The 24,753-nt window shown below is 43.6% G+C and overlaps 1 protein-coding gene across 4 annotated transcripts in view; it reads left to right on the top strand.

The window, feature by feature from the left end:
- Positions 1–4,046: 4,046 nt before the first annotated feature.
- Positions 4,047–24,753, top strand: part of PHAF1 (phagophore assembly factor 1) — a 34,836-nt gene continuing 14,129 nt past the window's right edge. For 2 of the 4 annotated variants that reach the window (XR_012837564.1, XM_075765501.1), the window contains exons 1-7: positions 4,047–4,197; positions 4,595–4,722; positions 9,579–9,661; positions 13,117–13,200; positions 17,516–17,559; positions 17,862–17,941; positions 22,506–22,600. Coding sequence is in view for 2 of the 4 variants with exons in the window: in XM_075765501.1 (XP_075621616.1) it covers positions 4,109–4,197; positions 4,595–4,722; positions 9,579–9,661; positions 13,117–13,200; positions 17,516–17,559; positions 17,862–17,941; positions 22,506–22,600 (603 nt within the window). In the remaining 2 variants the exon portion in view is untranslated. The other 2 variants (XR_012837565.1, XM_075765502.1) reach the window with 2 other exon arrangements.

Below are 24,753 nucleotides of genomic sequence, written 5' to 3'. Positions count from 1 at the left end.
TTTTAAAAATTTACTATTATTATTATTATTTTTATTTCTTTTTTTTTTTTTTTTCCTACAAAAACCTCGTACTCTGCCCCAGGGTGAATTTTCCCACGAGTTTTAATGCACCAGCCGCACCTCCGGCTCCCTGCCCGGCAGCTCCGGCACCGCAGGGAGCTGGACTTCGCACCCTGCCCGTGCCTGGCAGCATCCCCTGGGCTAAACCACCCCGAGAAGGGAAGAAAAGAGAAACCGGCACATCTGTTTCTGACGAAGCCTAAGCCAGTTTAGATCTAGCCCTGTGTGAATCGGAGCTTTTTAAATACATCTGGAAGGGATGGGCTCTGCGAAGCGCATGGAACTGCACCGGCCGTTGAGTGGGGGATGCTGCTGTCGTGCTCGGGCAAAGCTCTTACCGCTGCTCCCTGCCCTCGTTGGAACTATTTCGTGCTCGTCCATCCAGCCCTCCTCCCCGGCCCCTGCCCTTGCCCCAGCCCCACGAAATGCCCTGCAAAGGGGCGGGGGCCGTGCCAGCAGCCGCTCTTCTCGGTCGGCGTTTAACTTCATGTCTTGGCATCTTTGGGCAAGCGCCAGGACCCTCCCGTTTCTGCCCCTCCACCTTTCTGCCACACCAAGCGCGGCGCAAAAAAAACCCCCCAAAACCGCAGGGGAGGTTTTTGTAGCCACCAGGCGCCCAAATCTGGGGCGTGGGGCCGATGCCGGTGGCCGCCGTGGTCCCGACTGAGCAAAGCACGTGCCAAAGACTCGCCACAGTCTCCATCCGTGATGGGTGCGCGTCGCCCGCCCATCCCCGGCCGAGCCCGGAATCACTTTGAAAATCTTCATCCTCGCCAGGCTGCACGGCCACGAGCCCGGCGTGCCCTGGGGCTGGCCAGGAGGAGGAGGAGGGTGCCCTCCCGGGGCGCGCGAACCCCAGCCCACGGGGGAGTTCTGGGTGAGGCTCACGATACGCTGGAGACTTTGTGCGTGCAGGTAACCGGCCTGGTAAAAAAAAAAAAAAAAAAAAAAAAAGGCACTTTCTGCCCCCTCCGCCCCTTGGCTGCAGCATCCGCAGGAGCTGCAAACGCTCTTTGGAAACATTTTGAACGGCGAACCTGAAGCTTTCCAGCAGGAAACGCACCTCCGGAAATCCAGAGCAAATTCAGAGCTTCGCAGCAAATACCTTCCCCCCCGAGCAGCGCTGCCCGGCTCACGCTCCGTTTCCAGCCGCGGGACAGACGTCCCCGCAGACGTCGGTCGCGTCGCAGTTGAAGCTCATCGGGAGAGGGCAGCTCGTCTTCGCCGGGACCTGCCGGAGCTTTTCCCCACGCCTTGGTGCATTTTTTTGGTCCCTCCTTGTAGCTTTTGCCTTTTTTTATTCCCCCCCCCCCCGCCTTTCCTTTGACTTTGGGATTGCAAAGCCCAACTCTTCTCTGCTAACGGCTCCCTGCAGATGGGTGGAATTTGGGAAAGTCCGGTAAAAACTCAGTAATTTCCTACAGCTGCCGATCCCACCCCAAAACATGATGGCAGTGCAAGGTGTTGGTAACAGGGAACCCGGGTCGCCTCTGATGGGTGCACCCACTGCCGTTCCTTTGGTCTGAAACATTAATAACCGAGCTAGTCTTTTTACAAAATAATTTTAAAAAGTTGTTAAATTTTTCAGAACGCCATGCGTTGTTTCCTGAGCCCTGGGACGGGACTTGGGTATTTTCCAATAATTGCTCCATGATCTGGAGAGCAAGAATAATAATTTTTTTTTTTTTTTTAAATTTAATTTTTACCCGCCTCCAGCTGTGCCTGCTCTCCTCCAGGATGCTGCGGGGGGGGATTTTTCAGGCTGGCGTGTCCGCTTCAGGTCCCCGGCCCTTGCCTCCCCCCCGCAGCAGCTCCGCTCTGCCCTCGCAGCTCTTTGAGGGACGTACGGGAAGCTCAGAGACGCAGAAGGGGCTGGCGGGGACGGGAGCTGGCGGCGGCTCGGGCGCTTTGGGGTGAAAACAGACGGCAGGGCACGGTCAGCTCACCGTTGATTTTTGTCCCCAGTTGTGTTCGGCCCTCTTTCTCCTGCCTTTCTAATCTCCGAATCCGCACGAGTAATTCAGCTCGTGCTTTCAATGTTCTTTTTCAAAGGGCACTGATTTAATTTTTAATTTTTTTTTTTTTTTTTTTAACGAAAGCACAGCCTGTTGCATCCCCCCGTTCGCAGCGCTGGGCGTTTGAAGGGCATCGCCTGACGCAGGAGTGAGCAGGGAAGAGTTCCTGAGAGAGATATATATATATATATTTATCTATTTTTACATATCTCTCTCTCTCCCTCTCTATGGTGAGTCGGAGCGCCGCGGGTGGTTCGTGATGAAGGATCAGCCCCTGATGAAAGATTGGATGAAAGGCTAATTTCTCTTTTATTTCGAGCCGGTAAAGACTTGTCAGTAGGGAAGGGCAAAAAATTGGCAGCACCTCTGCGCTTTTCAGCATATTAAGATGTCACCAGGCTTAGATTTTAAAAAATAAAAAAATAAAATAAAAAAAAAAATAAAGGCAAGCGAGGCATGAATAATAAATGGAGCAGCATGCAGCTGACTTCAAGGGAAAGCTGATTTCCCCGGGGCTCACTCCACACCGTATACATTAAAATCTGGCCTGGTTTGACAGCTCTGCGCCCCGAAGGCAGATGCTGAGAAACGGGACGTTTAGCGCAGAGCCCGGCCGAGGTCCTGCTCCCAAACGCGCCTGGGATTTCTTTTTTTTTAATGCTCTGATTCCCCCTGCCAGCGACGGCTTGGTCTTCCCCGTGGAAAAAGAGGTGTGCCGGCGCCCGTTGGTCGTTGAAAGAGTTGTTTGAAACTGCGATGGACAGCTTTTCTCTGCAGCTGGCTCGGAAGCGATGCGTGCCCAGCCGGCGAGCGGCGGGTTTTAGGGTTGCTTTGCCGTGCAAAAAAAAAATTTTTTTTTAATATGAGCAACTCAAACCTCTGTGGTTAGCTGCATAAAGGGTTTCCTGAAATGGTATTTTTTTTTCTGCCCTGCTGCAGAGTATTACTCTGTGCTGCAGGTGGGACACGGTGGGCACGTGGGTGGCACGTGGACGGTGGGGTCGAGCCAGGACGGAGCGTCACCACCCCGAGGGATGCAGCAGAGGAGAGGGGACGGGAGATGGGTATCGCCCAAGGAGAGGTTTTTCTGCTATCAGCCTCAAAGAAATATGGAAAACTGCGTCTCTCCCCGTTCCCTGCCCCTCCTGGAGCCTCGACCTGTCAGCAGAAGGAATTACAGCCCCTTCCAAACCTTCCAGACCCTCTTGATTTTTCTGTCCGGCGGACACGTCACTTCACGTGAGGCTGGCACGAGTCCGTACCCTTGGGGTTTGTCACGTTTATTTTTAATTCCCTGCTTACGTTGGGCAACGTTTGACCTGGCGCCATTCATCTTGGATCAAATTTCTGCTGTAAAAACGGGTGCTGGTCTGACGTGGGGGGTCCGAGGTGGCAGCAGCATCCCGGGAGAGCTCCGTTATCCTCGTTTGCGGCACGGGTACCCGCCGCGTGCACCGGAGCTCTTCCGGGGCTGAGCGAAGGAGGTTCACGGATGGCGACCACCACCCCAGGGGAAAGCTTGGACTTCGTTTGGGGAAAAAAGCTCAGGGTGTGGCTACCTCAGCCCCTCGGGCGGCGATCCCCCTGTTTTCCCAAATTACATCGCAAAGCCAATGACCTCATTACGACGGACTTTCTTGCTTAGTGAGTCATTCCTGAGCTCGTTCTGGTAACTTCGCTCCTGCCATTGACTAATTTCTCCGTAACTCCTTCCCTCACACCTTTGTCCGTCCCCTCCCCCCCAGCCTTTCAACTGGTAAAACTGGGTGCAACTGGGTGGGTTTGGGTTTGCTTTTTTTTTTTTTTTTAAATCCTGAGCTTACCGTGTGGGCTGTGACACGGTGTGACGGGGGCTTGTGTTGGAGGTCTGACACCCATCTGGAGACACGGACAGGGGGGTGCCAGTGGGGCCGGACCTACCGCCCCCAGGACAGCCCTGAGGCTCCCGCAGCGGGACTCGAACCCGCAGACTCCGCGTCGCCAGGCCGACGCCTTCCCCTCCGTCCCACGGGCTGAGGGCGGGGCCAGGAGAGATGCGCCCCGCCCCCGGCCTCCGCCCCGCCCCACGCGCGGGCTCGCCTGACGACAGCTGCAAAGCACTTTTTCAGCAGCCGCAAGTGAGGTGAGTCGCAGCCCCGCAGCGCGGGGGGGAGGGGAGGTGTACCCCCCCCGCTCCCCTCCCCCGGCGGGCCGGGGCCGCTCTCGGTACGGCCGGGCCGGGCGGCGAGGCGGTGGCGGCTCCTCTTCCTCCGGCGGGGCGGCCGTCCGCTTTCGGTGGCCGGCCCGGGCAGGGCGGGGGCGCAGAGAAGCGGGGCCGTGAGTCGGTGAGGGGGGGAAGCTGGTTGCTGTGGCGACGGTGCCCGGGCTCCCCCCTCAGCGCGGTTTGGGGGGTGTGGGGGGGCTCCGCTGTGACCCGGCGCTGTCCCCCGGGTCCCCTGAGGGGGTGGCGGTGGCCGGGGGGGTGGAGGCGGGGGGGCGGCCGGGTCCAAGGCTGCGAGCTTCCCTCCCGCTTCCCTCAGAGGTCCGGCGCAGCCACCGGGTGACCTGCCGTGCCAGCCCGCGGCCCCCGCGCTACCTGAGCCAATGCTAGATCTGGAGGTGGTGCCCGAGCGGTCTCTGGGGAACGAGCAATGGGAGTTCACCTTGGGTAAGTGTGCGTGCCCCCCCCCCCCCGGGGGCCCGTGTGCCTGAGCGGGGCGATTCGGGGTCCCTCGTGGTCCGGTCCGTACGGTTTTTCCTAACGCTTTCAGGGAGTTGTAGGAGCGAAAGGGAGAGAGTCAAAGCACACCTCTGTTTGTCGCTAAAAATGCTAACGTAGCATACGGGCTTATCTCTAGCTTTTGCACGCCGAGTTGTGCTTTGTTTATCAGCTTGCATGCTTGCTTCTGTTCGTTTGCCTTGTTTTTGTCTTGCCTTGCCATCTTAGACTAATAACTTTTTTAAATAACTCCTAAAAGAGGAGATGTGGATGTACTGATTGTCACCTGAATCTCTGTCAGGTGATATCAGCATCTTCGTGTGCTAATACTTACCTTAAACACTGTGCTTTTCTGTACAAACCCTTCATAAACACGAGTTGAGTTTCACAGTTTCTTTGTGTTGTTGCCGTGTTGCGACATTATGGTGGAGAAAGTAAACTTCTGAGAGGTTTTCTCAGGGTTAGATAACAAGTATTTCTCTCCCCCCCCGCAATGATTCTTAGCTTTTCTGCTCTCTCAGAGGTCCTTCCTTACCCACCATTGCTCCATTTACTGTGATGAGAAAGAACTTTCCCCCAGCTGATGGAAATTTGGCTGGTGCTCAGCCCAGGGCACTTAAATGTACAGTCAGATGGTATGGATTCTTCAGATGACCCTTGTTCTCAAGCAGATATTGGTAGTCTTTAAAACTCTCAGAAAATACTCTAGCTGTTGCCTTTTCTGAGTGATTGTTTGAGATATCAGCGTTGGACTCTTTCTCTCAGAGTTTCCCATCCTTGCTGTTCTCTAAAGCCCAGTTAATGGTGGTAGTATTTTGGCTAATGTAAACAGGGCTCTGTGTGGCAGCGGTCTGTATCTGCCAGAACTTGAGTTACACTTCTGCTGTTGTCACCTGTGAGGGCAGGAGGGCAGACTGTGCCTTAAAAAACACTGTTACACAGCTGCCGTGAACTTGGGTTGTGCCAAAGGAGTGGTGCCGTGACGTGGAGTTGTTTATGTGAAACCCGTCAGACACAAAGGGCTGTTCATGCTGCTGTGACTTCAGAGTCAAGTGCAACTCGATGGTTACAGGGAGTGTTAGAATGGCTTTTGGAGGCTAATTATAGTACCTCAGGTCCCACCCTTTGAAATCTCAGTGATCTCCTTATACTGCTAACATGTTACCGTGCTCTCTCAGCTCTGCGTGACCTTCCGCAATCCTTTAGTGCCTGTGTTACCTGAGAAGAAACGCAATCTCGAATTATATACCCTGACAATCTTCATAAATAAGTAGTACCGGCTTTCCCCCCTGCCCCCGTTCTCCTTATAAAAACAAAAAAAAAAAGATAGAAAAGTATTTTGTTTTCCCAAGAACCCCCCAAAGAAGCCCGTTAATGCGATCTCGTGGTTAAAATTATATACTGTGCCTCTGTCTGTGTGTACACAGACACACATGCATAGATGTGAGAGGGAGGAAACTCAGCTGTAATTCTTGAAGTAAACATAGCCACCACGTGATGTGTCTCATATATAATTAGCATGACCTGCTGGGATAGAGCAGGAGGCTGACTAGGTATTCAGATACTTAACTTTGACCTACGCTGGCAATATTGTATGAAAATTATCCCCGCTGATAAAGCTGGTTCAGCTTTGTTACCGGTAGCGAGGTTGGAAGCACCAGTGTAAATGGGATTCTCGCTGCCAGCGGTATTCTACTCATCGTTTGTTTAGCTCTGCTCTTCACAGAACTAATGGCAGTATTCCTGAACTGCTGCTGACTCTGGCTTCCAGTATTGTGCCCACAATGGAGATGACTGAGGGGAAATGCCAGGAAAATTTTTTACATGAGTTTTTGGGTTCTGTTTCTGGCTCCAGCGTTGACTCACTGTGTGACCAGAACATAAAAAATTTAACCGAGGCTGGGTTTTGTCTTCAATTAGATACCTGTGGCGCTATACCTCTTGGGCTACATTCCTGCCGTTTTAAAGCAGAACAATTAAATGCTTATTCTGTAGTGCCTATAGCTGTATTATTAGTGTTTGAGATATATAATTTCTAAGGCATGCTTGCATTTCTCTTGCTTTTTATACTTTCTTTTCCTCCTGAGTTTCACTTCTCTTTATTTAGTGTGTTCAGGTTCATCTTCTCTTGGATTTTCTTGTATCGTGTCTCAATCTTTATTCTCTCCTCTACCCTCCCCTCCAGGACACAGTCTCAGCATAGGCTAACGCTTCAAGCCATGTTGTTCGTAACTAGCGTAACGTGAGGGAATCATCTTGTGCCGCTTGTATCACTCCAGCATTTAGAAAAGGGAGAATTCTGTGATAGGAGAGTCCCAGCACTGATCTTTGTGGATGTTTTTTGCCATGGCTCAGTTTGGTTGACAGTCTGATGTGCTGGGAACCGTGTTTGCTTCCCTGTTCCCCCTGCCTGGTGAGCAGGATGAAAAAAAAAGTCTTTGTTTTCCTCTTTGACTGTGAAGGTTGATGAATGTTGAGGAAAAGGAGGTGGGGGGTGTGTGTGTCTGACAGGGTGGAGAAAAATAACCAATTTCTTTACTCCTCCTCTGGCTCTCTGCTGTTGGAGGCAAAGGGAGGATGCCGGCTCCTCTGCGCATGTGCTCTGTTCTGCAAACTGTTGTTGGAGAACTTCAGTTTTTCATTGTAGCTTTACTAAGCAGCTGCGTGGCAAAATCTGCTTGATTCTCAGTTACTGAAAACTGAACAAAGTCAGTCCATGTCCATTTGCTTGCAGCTTGAGAAAGCTCTGAGTAAGAGAGTCACATGCACCATCTGTTTGCTCACTTACCAACCCAAGATTGCATCAGTTTACATTGGACTACAAACTGAACTTCGTGTTTACATGCACTTTTTTTAACTGCATGCTTTTTTACTGAAACCTTACCTACTTCTGATGCTTGCCATAGGCGTATAGATTCTGTCAGCTTGTTGGCTGGCTTTGCCTGAGCCTTTGCTGCTTGTTTGGTTTTGGGTTTGTTTTTTTTTTTTAAGAGCTCATGGTCTTGCCTCTGCAAGTCTCCCAGAAATATTGACTTTGAAAATGGGTTTTATACTTTTAAATCATCTTTACTTTTTTTTGGAATCATAGCTTTTACTAGGTTAAGAAATGTGAAACTTTCACAGCAGTATCTTTGATCTCAGCTTCTTGCTGTTATTTATGTTTCTGTTCTATTTTGAAAATATTATCTAATACATAATAACTGTCTTTTTAAAAACTCAGCTGCTTTTAGACTACAAGACAGCTGCTATTTCCTAGATAATAGGAAACAGTGCTGCTTTATTGTGTGGCTCTGTGCATTTTAATTTTGTTACCATTATAAAAAAAAAAAGAATAGTTATTATTTTAATATCATCTTCTGGTGTATAATTTCTAGCTGGAAAAAAAATATGTTTCCACGATTATGGGCTAATGTGAAAAACAACTTCACAGAAACTGTTGTTGTATGTGGTATTTACAAATTGAATTGCTGTAGTTCTAACCTATAAGCCTGTTTTGCCAAAACCTGGTTTCATAATCGCAGAAAAAGCTGCAATGTATGGGCACAACAGGCGTGTGGTTTGGTGCAAGAGTGAAAATGGTAATTTTTTTTTTTTTTAGTGTTACGTTAGTATTACATTAAAGCAGTACCTATGGTGATCTAGGCGTGTGTGATACATATGTGTGTGTAAATGTATATATATGCTTTGGAACGTGATGTGCGGTCTGAGTTCGAGAGGTATAGCTAGTAACTAAAAATTTGAATGCCTGAATGGTTACCTAAATAAAAGTGTAGGTCCTGTGGTAAATTTTCCCTAATCAAGGCAACTTTATTCATGTTTACAAACTAGAAATAGAGAAGAAGGGGGCAAGGCATGTAAATAAAATGTCAGATAACTAATCTAAATTGACTTGCAGCAATTAGTAGGGAAATAAAACTTCACAATTATGAGCTCATAACCTCTCTTTATAAATGCCTGCTTTGAATCCAGGAACACAATCACCTTTCATTTGGAAAGGCAACAAAGGTTTTAAGTGTGATAAAGGATGAAATGGCGTGGTGCTACTCTTTCTGCAGAATCAGCCGTTTCATTCCACTTCCAAAAATTTATAGCTGTAAGGATAAGATATACACTGACTAAAAAAAAAATACAAACCAAAATCCGCAACAAAAACAAGCCCTTGAAATTGTGTTGGAGGGCGAATGACTATTAAGTGTATTACTTCCGTCGAATCAAATTGTTCGGTATGTTTATCTGGTCTGTAAACTGAGAAGATAAAGTTCCCTCCTTGACACAAACGTACCTGGATCACTGGTGGATGTGGCCGCCTGGGTCTAAGGAGAATCGTTGCTCCGTTTTGGTATTTGTATCTGTCTTGTACAACTAATCAGGACTTTATCAAGCTTGATAAAGGATATGCCATAAAATGTGGTCTGGGAGCCTATTGAGTATGTACAGGAGTGCTCTAGTGGAGTTTGGTGTGGGCTATTTTATCAGTTACCAGATTGTTGACCCCAAAAAGCAGAAAATTTTCTGCATGGATTGTAGCAAGGTCTGTGTTTTTTCTGCCTAAACTTTGCTGTTTAATTTTGTGGCTTGCTTTCTTATGTGCCTAACAAACTGGTAGATAAACCGTGACTTTTCCGTTTCCAGCAAACAGGTCTGTGCTGGTACCGTGAGTCAAGCAGGCTCATTTGTTGACTGCATACCTTTCTGTTGTAATGTACTGTTTGCTGATGACGGGGCTCTGTTACCTCATCTGTAACTTTTCTGTTAAAAACCACTATTGGCTGGTCTGGGAACTGAAGAACTGTTTTTATTTACAGGAATGCCATTGGCTCAGGCTGTAGCAATTCTTCAGAAACACTGTCGCATTATCAAAAATGTCCAGGTTCTCTACAGTGAGCAGGTGAGTGGTGCGTGGTCTGGCCGGGTCATTCACCTCACGGTGTCCCAGAATTAAGAGGTTGGGGGGTGTACCGATACTGTGTCTTGCTAACATATGTATCGTATGAATTGTGGAGCTACTGCAAATTGAATTACACCACATTATTGTCACCACATCAGAGGTGTAGCTGTTACAACAGTTTCACATCAAGTGTAATAATCCTCAGCGCAGTGCAGTGATTTAACAAGTAGCAGTTTTGTATATGTGGTGGTGGGGTAATATTTTTTTCCTTTAAGAAGGGAAGTGTTCCCTATTTAGCTAGATAATTTAATTCTAGTCTTTTTTACATTATCATTGTCAAGCGTTGCAGTATTTTTGAAGTACTGAATTGCTCATTACTTTCTGCTTTCGTGTTTGGTTCAGTGGTGATGAACCTCCTGAAAAGGCTTCCACACTTTCTCTCTGGAGCTGCAACTTTGTCTGCAGAAAGTGGATGCAATAATTCAAACCAACATATATATGTTTTAATCCTTCTTCATAAAGTTCCTAATGCATTTGGCTTCCATCAGAAAGGGGGCTAGAAATGAAACCTTTCTGCTAGATCAAATAAAATGTGTTATATACCCACCTTTACTTTGAAGGAGTGGAAGGGAACAGGAGGTGGGACAAAGGAGGATTGTGACTCTCCAAATGTGAAATGCACGTTAGTCAGAAGATGATATTCGTATGTTGTAGATTACAGATCTACATCAGGAGAAAGGGAGTCTGCTAGAATGTCGGTTTGTATCAAAACACTGATCGAGGCCTTGTGCATTCGCAGTGAATACTGAATGGCTGAGGAACAAGCTCAACTCTGGCCTCTACTGCTGGATGCATATTTCATGTAATCAAATGAATTATCCTTTTTGTTTCACATTATGTAGATTTATGGGTTTTATGATGACTGAATTGCAAATTTAAAATCTAGCTCCTTGTACTTAATGCACGGGAGCATCCGTTTGGCGGTGAATGCATTCCTTGGTTTTTGTATGCTTTGGAGGTTTTTTACTTTTTCCTACCACAGTGCATGTCAGAGTTATTTCTAGGTTTGTTTAGATAAAATGATGAGATTCCCGTTCCTCTCAGGTTTGTAGAATCACAGAAGGATTAGCGGTCCAGTGTTAGAAAGCAAGGTATGCTGCTGCTTGGCTTTTTACGCCTCTTGGGAAGCTACACTGTGCTTGACGGTGTACACTGAATTTTTTTATTCTACCTGCGAGCATAGTGATCAAATGTTATTTAAAGTTGTTGCATCTAAAGCGCTGAATTTCTGATCCTGGAACTCCAGCAGTGAGTATTTCCTTTCAAAAATTTATATGACAATTAAATGCAATTAGATCTGCCCACAGCTCTCTCTTTAACTTGATATAAATGGGATGTCCAAACTGTGCCAGAAAAGCTTGATGAACCTTCTTCTGTGACTAGAGAATTTTAACTCCTTGTTCATCAGTTTTGGTGGGGCTGCTGAATTGCCTTTGTATGTTTTCCTACGCCTCTTCCTCTGGATTTGTGTTGCTGGGATTGTTCAGCGATAATCGTTTTTCCTGCAGCTTTCTGTAGATTAGCAGTGTAACTGCACATCTGGGTTCCTTCCTGCAGGAAGGACTCTCCTGTTGCTTCCTGGCATCATCTTTCATACTTGAGGTTCTATTTTGTTTATTAAGTCACATGAACTAAATTTGTGCCCTTGAAACATTTCTTCTGTTAGAAAATACGCCAGTGCAGAACAGAAGCTATTTGCTGTACTAATTACCAAGCTTTTTCTCAGATGTTTGGGGTTTTTTTTTCCCTACCCACTCAAAAGTACTTGTAATGCTCTCATTAATTTTGGAATAACCTTATGACAATTCTGCTTAGAAACCAGTGAAATGCAGAGCACGTCCCATACCAGAACAACTCTGTTGATATATCTAAATGCAACATGACACATGGTTTTTTGCTCAATCTGTAGCCTTTCTAAATTAGATTTATAAGAGAGATAAAACACGACCATCGGGATCACCATTAGACCTTTTTATCTCAGGCTTGTGGCTATATTGCAGCACTGCTTCAGTTCTACACAGTATCATACAAATTTGCCAGCAGTAGTGAAGTATTGATGCCGTGGTGCAAGGTGCCGTGAAGATTTCATTTAGGAGACAGCTTACACGCCAGATCACCGGTCTTCGAGAAGGATGAACTGGAACTGAACCTGCTTCAGGAAAAGCTGCTGGAGTGGTCAAGGGGAATGGGAAACAGGGATTGAAAGCCCTGTGGCTTGTTGTAAGGATATGAAGTCGAGGATCTGATTACTTAAATATATGGTTTGGGAAGGAGTGGCAGGTGCGTATGAGAGTGCACAAAAAGTATCCAGGCTAGAATACAGTGCTGACATGAAAATAAAGAGGTGAGAAAATTAAGGATGAAAATTAGACTTCTGACAGTCAAAACACAGGCCTTCTCCCAGTACAGCAGAGAGGAGAGTAACGGTTTTTAAGATAGCTTATGCTTAATTCATAAAAAGGCTGTATGGTGCGGCTGCCTGCATTAGAAGTCTCTATATGCCCCAGATGTCCCATCCCCATTCTGTCTTTTGCTAGATGACTGCCTGGTGCCATCCTAGGACACGAATAATGCTGCCTGTCTGTTGTTCAGCCTTTTTCCTCCTCTGAGGAGACAGTTGTGGAGGGTAGAGCTTTTTGAAGCACACGTGCTTCAGATGGTACAAGATCAAGTAGCTGAATTAGGGCCAACTGACTGTGTATGTGAGGATTGTACCGGTGCGGGAGTGAGCAGCTTCCCCAGCGGCACGGCGGACTGAGATGGCATAGAGCCTGTACAGACACCGGTGAAGCCAGTGGAATGTCTCCTATTGACTCCAGCAGACTGCAAATTAAGCCTTTAGTTGTTATGATTCACAGTAACTAAGGAAACCTAAATACGCAACATAAGAGCCTGAAGCCTTCTTTTTCGAGGCCTGAAAAAGGCTGTGACACACTTTGATTTTTGAAGTGGAAAGCCCTCTCACCATCTTTTTGTCAAGTGTACGCTTGGTTCTGATGGGAGACTTGGTGCAATGGGCTGTTATTCTTGTGCACCAGGAGTGGAACAGGCTGTCCCTGCATGTCGTCTCTGATGCAAAACTTGGAATGTTAATTTTCAAGGTGGGTTTTTTCTTCCCCCCCCCCCAAAGTAATGGACAGCTACCCTTTGGGAGTTCTTGCAGGGTGCAGTCTTACCAGGCACTTCCATTTCTTTCCATGAAAGTTTTGAGGAAACTGAAGGATTTCAGGGGTTTGGCCAAATGTATTTTGGTTATGCTTATTTGTTGAACAAGCAGATGTTTTCTGAGGCAGTTTTGTTTTCCCAAAGTAACCAATTTATACTTATATAATGATGTGTGTCTTAACAAAGAAGCCTTGAAATTAAAAGCCTAACAGCTTTTTTTTATTTTACAGTCACCTCTTAGCCATGACCTCATCCTTAACCTGACTCAGGATGGAATCAAACTGCTGTTTGATGCTTTCAATCAGAGACTTAAGGTAATAAAACACCCTTCCCGCAAACAAAACAGTGCAGACCAAAACCCTAGGATATATTGACACGTAACAGAGCCTAAGTACGTGGTGGTTGTTTTAGACATTTATTTTGCTGTATGTAGTGCTCTCTTGTGATAATGAGCTGTATTTCTTTGGTTTGGGGATTAAATCTTTGTTTATAGGCTTAAGACACTTGAACATTGTATGGGGGACTGTAAGAGTGTGTATGATGGCCCAGTGTGGTCTCATGTGCCCCTCAGATGATAGGTTAATGCAAACCAGACAGTGTTGTTTTCTGCCCAGGTTGTTCCTTTATCTGTGCTGCCATTTTATTTTTTAAAGTAAACTTCCTTCCTCCTATTCTTAGTGTTCAGTTGAGTTAGGTTCACAGAGCACTTGTGTGGCGTGATTTCTCCCTGAAAGCCACATTCAGGCCTGTTGGGAGCAGCTGACTTCGGTTCTGGATGAGTTTTTATTCTTGTGATCAAAGTTCTCAGCCCAGCAATTCTGCTTATGTGCTTTTAGGCAACAGAGTGTTGATCTGCCTCTCTAGGATGATTTGTGGGGTTAAGATGCAAAATAAAGGTCAGGCTGGTCACTAACCTCCTGTGGCATTTATGTTTGTAAAAAATCTGTTACAAAAGTGCTATGTTTTGTCCATACAAATAGGCGACGGGTACTGTAGAGGTATGACTAGTAAGTACAAAGTTTTGAAAAGCTTTAACCAAAGTATTTAAAATACCTGTCTGTAACTTAGTTATTCAGGGTGGTCCTTTTGGCAGGACCAGCTGTGCTGAACAATTGTCAGTGTGGTTCTCACCTGGGGACTTAAATTCCTCTGTGACCACAGTGCTCAGGTGTTGATTAGGCTAATTGGGTGAGAGTGTACAGCTCTAACTGCTGGGCTATTTAACACTTGAAAGCAGAAGTGTGGGGTTAAATGTGAGGCTAAAAAATGGAATGCTTACCCTTTAGGAAAGTCTGGAAAGTGGTGCTCACATCCGTACTTCCAAGCTTTGCAACGGTGGAAAGTTCCCCCTACTCGTGTCTCCAATAAAACCAGCGGCAAAGTGTCACTTTCTGAAACGTCAGCCTAGTGCTTTATCCCAAGAATGCCTGTAAGAGCCTAGCAGTGTGCTGTCAGCTGGAACTTGAGCTCTTCGTGTACTTTAAATGTATATATACAACTGTTGAGTAGCAACCCAAGTTAGTAGCTGTTGGAAGTACTTATTTCTCTAGTAGTAATCTGTAACAACATATTTTTCAAAATCTTTTGTATATTAACTATGAAAATACACATTTTTAAAGAACAATTTTCAGTTCAAACTGAGCTCAGATGGGGGACACCTGAGCACTCTTTAGCCAGATTTCAGTGTGTAATTGCCTTATGGTAGTTTCCATTCACGAAGTCATTTTGTAATAATAGTATTTTTATTTTTGTCAAGATTTAGAACTTAAATTTACATACGCGATCTGAATAATTACAATATTTAAGATAATATCTTGAAAAATCTCTTTGTCAGATGTACAAAATATTTCCAAAATATATTTAATTCTTTAGGAGGCTGAACTCAAAACTGACATAATCACTTCAAGTGCATTGCTTGTTTACTGATGTTTTTTGGAATGTTGCAGTCTTGTATTGTTTTTGAAGTGCTGTAGCTGGTATATGCCGTGTCTCTTCACCTCCAGTTTTTGAGGGACTGACTTTGTCATCTCAACACCCGGTGTTCTAAAAACTATGTGAGAGCTTTTAAAATTTGTTTTAAAGAAAAAATAGAAAAACCAAACTCTTCTGGTAAGTGTTTTTTAGGTTTGTGTGTGTGGTTGGTTTTTTTTGGTTTTTTTTTTTTTAAAACAAACCTAAAAACACTTACCAGAAGAGTTTGGTATTTTGGGGGGTTCTGTGTATGGGGGTTTTTTAAAATAGAAAAAACAATCTCTTCTGGTATGTTGTGGTTCAGTGGTCTAGTGATACCATTTGTTTGTTTAACTATGAAGAGTAAAGCTGTGTAAACCCATACGGTGATATGAAAACTTTTACAAGTATAAGTTTCAGAAAGCTTTCTAGAAGAAATTTTATGGGATCAGTTCAGAAGTGAGCAACAGGACTTGTTAAAGAATAGCATAGGTGTAGAATAAGTAAGGTCTGTTTTTAAGATGGAATGACTGTGCTTTCAGTGTTGCTCAGCAGCAGCAGAACTGGAAAAATCAGGATGCCTTTTTTCTTTGCTTTGTGTGTTGTCTCTTTTAATGCACACTTGCTATTAGACTTTGTTGTGAAAAGGATATTGAAATACAGACTACTAAAATGGAAAGTCTTGACAGACCCAAAGAAGCTGGTACAGGAATAAAGCTATAGCAATATTCCTAAAAAGCTTCCTCCCTTTTTTCAGGGAGGAGAAGACTTGTGCATAGTCTCTGCTCACTTTCAGTAGCCAAAGCACTGCAGAAGGCGTTACTAACGTGAACTGACATGAAAGAGTAGATTTGACCAGGTTCTGAAAACATTGCCACGAATTTTAGCAACAAGGTCTCTCCCACACACTCCTCCTGAGGTGGAGAAAGAGTTAGATTTCACACCGTTGGTCTGTGATTGCTGGTTAGTAGATAACGGAACGTTTTTATGAGTCTTACTCAGTAGTAATTATCAAAACAGCGGGTGTGACAAAACATCAGGTTTTACTCATTTAGGCCAACTGCCTTCTGGCTGTGTAGTAAACCCATCACCCAATAGTCCTTCATCTTCTCAGTTTTGTTCCTCTGCATGTAGAAAGAATCACGTTAACCCTTTTGTCAGTGTAACTTCTGTAGTTTAAAAAATAAATCCTTTTCTAGTGCTATGGCCCGTTGCAGTGTTTCTTTCATGACTTCTATGAGATCTTTTGACTACCTTTAAGTTTAGCTAAGTTGTGCTTGTTTCTTCCTCTGCTGTTGGTAAAAAGAAATGTTGTTTTGAGTAGATCTGTCTGAATGGTGGGAAGAGGGCTGATGGCAAATCGGTGCCTGTTGGCTGCTGTCAGGGCATCTCTCTCACGAGGGACCTCGTTTGTGCGAGGTGCTGTTCCTCGTGCACTGCTCCTTTTTGTTCAACTTGTCCCTTTTGGCTTCCACCACTGCAGCATGTTTCAGCAGAACTTCAGGAAAGTGCCTGATGCTGTCCGGTAGCTGCTGCATAACTAGATCAGGGAGAGGGGACGTGTGTTTCTCTATTTCCAGAAATATTTTCTGGGGGGCAAAAGATGATGTACAAGGTCACTAAAAAAAAAAGTAAAATCATTCCTAGCTTTTTATAAAAGTAGCCTTTGTTTTTAACAAGCTGTGCAATGAAGGAAACCTGGACATGTCAAACTGCATTTGAATTAAAATACTGGATAACCAGGTTTTTCCAAGAAGCATAATTGAAAGTATATTTATTAAGAAGAAAAATTTGTTTGCTGCTCTTTATGCTGGCTCTGCCAGAATGTTCATTTGTTACTTGCTTTGTGCTGTGCTTGTTCCTTATATCCTGAGACGTGGGCTTCCCGAGCAAACAAAGTGCTTCAGAGAACTTCTCCAACTTTTTATGAGTCAACAGTGTACCATTAAATGTTGATTTTTATTTTTTTTTTATATAGTGGTTTAAGCATTGCGATTTGTTTTATTTAGGGTTATTTGCTGGGCATCTCCCAAAACCGAGACTTCCTCCTTAGCTGGTGATATTTTTAAGCTTTAAAGCCACATTTGGTAGCAAGCTCCCTGGGGAATTCTGCTTTATTCTCTAGCTGAAGAGTAAGTCTTTTCTAAATCTGCCCGTGATTTGTTGGAGGATTAAAGAAAGCAATAAAAAGCACTTTACCTTTTCTTTACAGCAGTTTATGATGTTCTACATATTTTCCTTTTCCTGCTAACACAGGAACACGTATGTAGGGTGGAAGAAGCTTGTGTTTGACCACGTTACTTGCCAAAAATCATCTGCCTGAAGCCCGGACTAGCCTTTGTTATTACTTTCCTTTGACCTTCCTTAAGAGTAATCTTTGCAGAAATCAAAATGCTGATGTGTTAGTGAAAAGACTACTTTCTGCAGGCCAGTGCTGATTTGCACAGGGCCTGGCGGTACTCTACCAAAGCCATAGTTGTTCTTTAGTACTCGTTTCCGGTGCACAGTTGCTAGGTCGGTTTTCGGAGCTTCATCTCTGTCAATGTGACTTATCCTGGCAGAGGTCTGTTAGGGAGGGGAGCGAGCAGCACTAGCTAGTCTTGCCTTTTGACAAGAATTTGCCTCTAATTATTTGCAAATGTGTAAAATACGGTAATGTTTCTGTTTCCTGTGTTTCAGGTGATTGAAGTTTATGACTTGACTAAGGTGAAGTTAAAATATTGGTAAGTGATTTAAGACCTCCCATGATTTCTTCTTGATTACAGTGGCTAGTTTCTCTCCTTTTTTTTAATCCTGAATTCTTTTTTTTTTTTTAATCATTCTTGTTAAAAAGCCAAAATAACCATCAAAAAAGAATGTAGATAGTTATTCTTTCTTGAACGTACCACTTGGTTAAATTACCAGTTTACTCTTTCCTGCAGTCTTGGAGACTTCTTCCAGTTTAAATGTGGTATTGCCATTAGTAAACGTTTGTAGCATCTGTTTGATGTTCTTAATTTGAGATTCATTTTGTTTTCTTTTTCAGTGGTGTCCATTTTAACTCTCAGGCAATTGCTCCAACCATAGAACAAATTGATCAGTCATTTGGAGCAACGCATCCAGGAGGTAAGCCAAAGTATTTCTGAGAATCAGAAGCACACCTAGATTGACAAACGTCTTTCTAGGAAGTCTTTCCTGTATGTCTGCCTGGAGAAATGTGTAGAGCTTCTGTTGTCAAATGATCTCAAGTTGTGTTCTAGAATGGTTGTATCACTGGGATGTCATGCAAGATGTACTGTAAGGTCAGTTGTGACTTTCTTAAAGTGAACTAGTGAGGCAGAGGGTCATTGGCACAGAATGGTGTGTGCAGATATCATTAATGATCTGTTTTGAGCTGCCAGTACCAGAAAATTGTGAGCTGCTGCTTTGATGCTGTTGGTTTTACACATTCTTGTGCATGGTCAGCTCTTGAGTGTCCTTAGGAATTAAGCGTGTCATGAACGTACAGACATTTGAGCTGATCTCTGTGCAGAGTTAGCCAGGACTATTTGCTCAGGCTCCATGCTCTGAGGACGTGGTTATATGCCTGCTAGGACAGGATCAAGTCTGAGCCTGTGTATAACTGGCTTGCATCTCCCTGCCCTTCCTCTTACTGGGAACACTGGGGAGGTATGAAGCCAGCCTATGTGGAGCACGACCAGGACCAGAATGAGTTTAATTAACCTGGCTGAACCCACTCTGACTCTTGCACAGCTTCTTGGCTGTTCATCACCTCTGTAGCAGGAAAAATAGTATTTTTAAGCTCCTTGTTTATGGGGAGTTTATTTCAGGGGTTTGTTAGGTGATGGAAATAAGTCAGCGGTGAAACTTTGAAGAGGATATTTATAATTAAACTGCTCAGGAACCTTCAAGAAATGGAGCCGCAAACTGGCATAACAAGAAGGAAGATTAACTCCATGTAGGCAAGATACCCTATTCAGAGCATCACTTTCTATTTTTAGCTTAACCCAGTCCATTTGCAGTAGTCAGGCTGATCCCAAATAGGCTAGTGTTCTTTGTGATTGATGGCGATTGCATATCCAGTCTTTGTCCCTGTTCTCTGCAGACAGTCTCCTGCACATTGCAAACAGGATTTATTAACTGTGGAGTGTCATGTGGCTAAAGTAATATCGTTGCACGAAAGCCCGCTGTAGTAGATGAATATCAGATTGAGATAAATGAAGCTTGGAGGATTTCTAGCCATAATACTCCAGGGACCAGAATCAGCCTTTTTAAACTTTACTTCGGTCATGATCTTAATGTTTCCTCTCAGCAGAAACTCTGAGATCTATAGTTAGATCTGTTATGGAAATAGTATGTACAAGAGCTTATGTAGAATTTAGGAAGAGTGAAAGGGGTTCCATATCCTTGACAACTTATAACTTTTACTTGTTCTGTGACAATAGTTTATTTGCAAATATTTGGAGGTGAAGTGCTTGCAAAATTGTGATATGATGAACCATAAAAATACATACCCAGCTGTAAGCATTGCTTATGATAAGAACAGCATGTTTTATTACTGCCTAAAATTGTATGCAAGCACTTAAAAACATAGCTTGGCACCACATGTCCTTGTGCTGAATTTGCCAGATCGTGTGTGCCTATCATATTCAATTAAGACAACTTGCACACTTGCTTCATCTGATGATACTGTTTTGTAACATCTTTCCATCTAGTGACATGGAGATAAGAAAATGTATTTATTAAAATGTTGACCTGTATTACCGTTTCACTAGTGCATTTGCTTATTCAGTTTCCTCACTGGAAATTTGGTATCTGCCATTAACAGCCTGTTTAGCAGAAGCAAATGCTCTATATTAAGCTGCCTGTCATAAACGGTTTGAACTGTATCACGCAATGCACGTTTTTGGTAACTCTTCTGGTGTTTTCTGAAACAGAAGAGGCAAAAAAAACAGGCTAGTTTTCATCATGTGGGAGGGATGATGATGGTGTTTTCATGTCCTGCAGAAATTTGAGCTGGGATGGGGAGAGAAAGGTGGGAAAAGAAACCTTCCTCTTCATGTGACAGAAGTACCAAATGCCAGTTTTCATGAATGAAAGTGTGACATAACCATCCCTTTCCTTCTCTGTACCGATACTCCTCCAAAACCCCAATGCAAGCCCTTTAAAAGTATTTTGTCGTTTATTTCTGTGCATTACCTCCACTAGAATTTCAAACAAAATGTCGTCTTTTGCTTAAAACCAAGGTGGTTGCAGCAGAACTTTTCTGCAACAGGATACAGTGATAATTTCAAAATGTATTTCAGAAGGTTAGCAACGGGTTTGTGTTGAAACCAACCTCCAGTGAGTAGTTTTGGTTTTGCCAAATCAGTGGTTTTAAAAACGAGGAGTCATCGGGAAAATTGCAACCAGCTTCCTTACTTTTTGGCTAGTGTTAGTTTGAAACGTCGTAGTATCTTTGTCATGGGGCTGACTGAAATATGAGCACCTTGGAGGTCAATCGCTTCATCCAAGCCAAGATTTTATCCCACGTTTCCATGATTCTCTGACCTGACCTCCTACTGGGAAGCGCCTGTTCTTGCCAGTGGTTCTGTTGAAATCACATCCTGTTCTGAGTCCTTCTGGATGTGGCTGTTTGCCGAAGTGCCATTCAGCATGGATAAGGGCTGTGGGATTGAACTGAAGTCATAAGGTAGAATTAAAAAATCATCTTTCCCTGCTGCCACAGTGGCCTTGCAAGGCTGGAGGGATCCTGTCTTCTAGCTCTGTAACTCCCAGAGACTTCAGAGGTTGCCCAAGCTCCCCAGAGGTGCCAGAAAAGTCTTGTGCTTGATACCAGGAAGACTTGACTCTTGGATCTGCCTCTGTTTTTATCAGGACTGTGTCCATTCTGCAGCCTTGCTGATGTCGGTGGCTTTGTCCCATCCTGCTCTACGGAAACGTTTCCCGGCTCATCACACTCTGAAGGCAAACTCTGTCCCTCACCTAGAGCACAGCAGCAAAGAGGCAGTCTTTTTGCTTCTGTCAGCAATTTTGAACAGAATTATTCTGCAGGGTACTTGTCTAGTAAATGAATTTTAAAAAATAATAATACAAAAAGGCTTACCTTGTTCAGTCACGTGGTTGTGACATACGGTCTTGAGGGAGCCAGGAGAGGACTTCCTAAGGGTAAAAACATTCCTTGCCCTTTAAGCCTAAGCATCAACAAACATTGCAGGGGATGGGAACTGATGCGATTTGTATAATCAGATACCACACTTGGCATGACTAGGGGAAAAACACTTCTCCAGCTGGCTGTGGGCTTTGGAAAAGATGCATCATAATTTATCACATGAGAGAGATTTGTGTAATTTTCCTGCAGATCAAAACATTTCCCCCTCTCCACACGTTTTCCTTTCAGTGACAAGCAAGGAAAATGCTCTTAACCAGCACATTCTGCAGAAAAGGCAAATAATGACTTTTGAATGCTTAATGCTTATTGCTCAACTATTATTTTTCTATCCTGGGCGGTCTGGCATTGTCCAGATATCTTGTGACATGTGTCTCAAGTTGAACATTTGAAAGGCACTTTGTGGGGAGGAGAAAGAAAATATATATATTTATATGCATTTTCTCTCTATGCTGTGTCATCTTAAATGTAAAATTGTAAGAAAATGATAATATTGAACCAATTTCCTTTGGTAAAGTGAAAGAAAGCAGCTTCTCTTGTTGGAGTGTTTCTTTATTGGTTTTTGCTTCTGCTGTTTTCAAACTGTTTTGCAAATGAACCAGATTCTGTGTGTTAGAAGAACGTTTTGTTCTGTCCAGCAGCTACCAGGCACAGGTTGAAGTTTGGTAGCATCAATCCCAAAACCGTTCCCAAGCTCCCAGCCTCCTGGGATTGCTTTTAAGCTTTCCACAGTATCACAAAACAGTATGTCATGTTAAGAGTAAGTACTGGGGTGACTTTTATTGCTGTTTATAGTTGATGTTATGCAATTTATTGCAATAAATTGAGACATCCAGTGACGTGATGACAGCTGGAAGTCTACGCATGTTCTAGTTTATTACTGCTGATATTGGTGTTGCTGGTGATAGCATTTTTAATTACCCTTGTAAATGGCCCAGGACCTGTGTGTCTGAGGCATTTCCTTCTCCTGCCCTATTACTCGAGAACATGAGTAGCTGAACTGGGGCATGCGGGTGGGAGCTCCTTTTGGGAAGGAGAGGTGGAAGCGGCAGCGGGGTACCTGTGAGCTCCCATCGGGCATGTGCTTCCCAGTAGGGTGAAGTATGTGAATCACTGTTCTGGGCACATCTGTCTACAAGACTTTCTGATTAATACTGTACAAGTGTTTCACATAACAATGAACAGAATTGTTTTGTGCTAATAGTAGCTGTTTAAACTGCTTTAGGGATAAAAGGTCTAATTGATTGTGTCATATTGTATAATTGTATCATTGGGGATAGGTTAGTGCCTACAGGCTTGCATAGGCAACTCTCACTTTAATGAATCTAAGGTTTCTCTTATTGCTATGCTTCAACTGCAACAAATTAAAAGGAAAACTATTACTGTCCTGTGTAATTGTGTTGCTCCTGCATCCAGAAATGTAGTAAATTCATTGAGCTGATGAAAGTGCTGTTAGATCTGAGCTGGAGAATTCTTGGTTTATTTTGGTAACTCTGGTTTTGCTTTCTTTTTTCCTTTTAGTGTATAATTCAGCTGAGCAACTCTTTCACCTCAATTTCAGAGGACTGTCGTTTTCTTTTCAGTTAGACTCCTGGACTGAAACTCCGAAGTACGAGGTCAGCAATCCTTCTTAGTTAATGGATAGTCTTTTTGCCTCTATGGTACTTGCAAAATATCACCTACAGCACATCTTGCCTGCAAGCAAAAGAAACCAGTAATTTGGAAGGAATTTAACTCCTCAGTTGTGCTCTTATTTGTGCTATGTAATCATTTCAAAGTTAAAAATGTTCTTCCTTTTAGCAGAAGGCATATGCTTAGAGGTTTTGCTTGCATCACGAACTGGGACTAGCAATTCTGTTGTTGAAAGGAGTCTTCTAAAAATATGAGCGCTCTTTATGCAAATACATAAATATTAAGCAATCTATGGGAAGGCTGTTCTTTTATCAGATATTTTTGCATCTCATCAAAGTGATTATGCAACTAAACTAGGGTAGAGTTCATAAAATACGTTTTCATCTTAAGTGTCCTTCAGTACGAGTGCTTCTAGAAAGCCAAATGAATGAGCTTTATGTGTAATGCCTGTTTGCATATTCACCAAATATTCAGATGAATAATTGAATATATTTCTCCATTCTCTGAAATCTTTGGAAATCACTGTCTATAGTGGAAACAAGGCCAGGTCTTCTGTGATTTCCATCTATCCTAACAAAAATTTAGGTATGACTTGTTTTGTGTGAGGATGGAAATGCTCTCAGTTATAGTATCTAGGCTTATCATTTAAAAAGAACACATGCTGTGTGATATTAAAATAAAAAGGAGCATATAAAGAGCCAGAACAAAGTGGGAGAAATCAACCAACATGTTGACACATGTTTTTATGCTACAGCCTACTACTTTAGTAGTTGCGTTTTGACATGAGAGAGAACAGGGGGTAGCCAGGGGAAGTTAGTATTTAGCAGTAGTGAAGGTCAGTTGGGTTTCAGAAATGTTGAAAGGTAAATAGAAGCCTCATAAGCCAAACAGAAGGAATGTCCCAACAAAGAGGAGTTGCTTTTCATGCAAGAGTTCGCAGGGCGTTTATGAATGAAATGGCCAAGCTGCTAAAACAGTCAATTGTTATACCGAAGATTTGAAAAGATGTTAAAGTAAAATTGCTAGAATCAATTTTAACCATTGCATCTGTGTGCCTTGTTTTGGTAGGCGGTTTAGTTAACTAAGAAAATAATTAGGGATAGTTACAAAAAGCTTGGTGCAGGTACGCTTTGAGAGGGACATCGTGTGGTTCTTGAGGGTGATTCAGTTCTCTATAGCTGCCGGAACAGTGGAGACAGTAATTTTGCATTCTCAAAGTCTTTCATCCAGTTGTACAAATTTTATTAGTAAAATGTTGTTTGCACAGAGCGAAAGGTGAAATCTACTCCAGGGTGATAAGGTAGACATAGTTAGGGTGGTTTAGAATATAGAGCTGGTAACAAACTGTAGGTGAGGAGCGCATGAAAACCTGCTCACACCGTTTCTGTTAAGGAAAGAGGCGTATATGGCCCAGGCACTGCCATGGCTCTAGAGCAGATTTCTCTGTTGCGAAGGCATAAGTATGTTAAGACAGTAGTCTGAAATCTGGCTGCTTTAGAAAGCTGTGTTTTGAGGTAGTCAGGTTCTGGGTAAGTTCAGAAATAGGATGGAAATCAGAGCATCTCTAGATTTGTTAAGTATTGGCAGTTCGCTTCTAAATCCCTACAGCAGTGAAGGTTATTGCTCTGCATTAATTTTTTTTTTTATAAGAAGAACTGTTTGTGTTTACGTTATGTGGTAAAATAGACCAGGGTAATGGTTTGTGTATTGTGCATCTTGGTTTTGTTGACAAAGTTAGTTTCTTTTCTGTCCAATGCCAGCAAAATATGTTGACAGTGTTGAAGAAAGGTCTTGCCACCTTCAAAGTTGAAAGAAATACGTGCTTACCGCAATGAAAGAATGAATCTGATTTCCTTAGCATGCATTCTGTTTGGTGAGAACGCTCAAAATCCTTATCAAAACAAAACGTGTAAGAATGCAGTGATAAGGAGAGAGGAAAATCTATTTAATGAATGAATCTCTGTTCATCAGATAAAGGCATTTTACAAGCCAGCAAAAATGTGAAAAGACTGAAATTAATGCAGTGGGAGAGAAAAAAGAATGTCTACCTTTAAGATAGCCTGTTTCTTAAAACTTAAATAGAGCATATCAGTACAAATAACTCTTATATTGCTAGTTACCAGTGATCAAGAAAACC

This window comes from Balearica regulorum, chromosome 13 (assembly GCF_011004875.1).
Source record: "Balearica regulorum gibbericeps isolate bBalReg1 chromosome 13, bBalReg1.pri, whole genome shotgun sequence".
Lineage (NCBI taxonomy): Eukaryota > Metazoa > Chordata > Aves > Gruiformes > Gruidae > Balearica > Balearica regulorum.
This window is presented reverse-complemented; position numbering and strand designations above follow the sequence as displayed.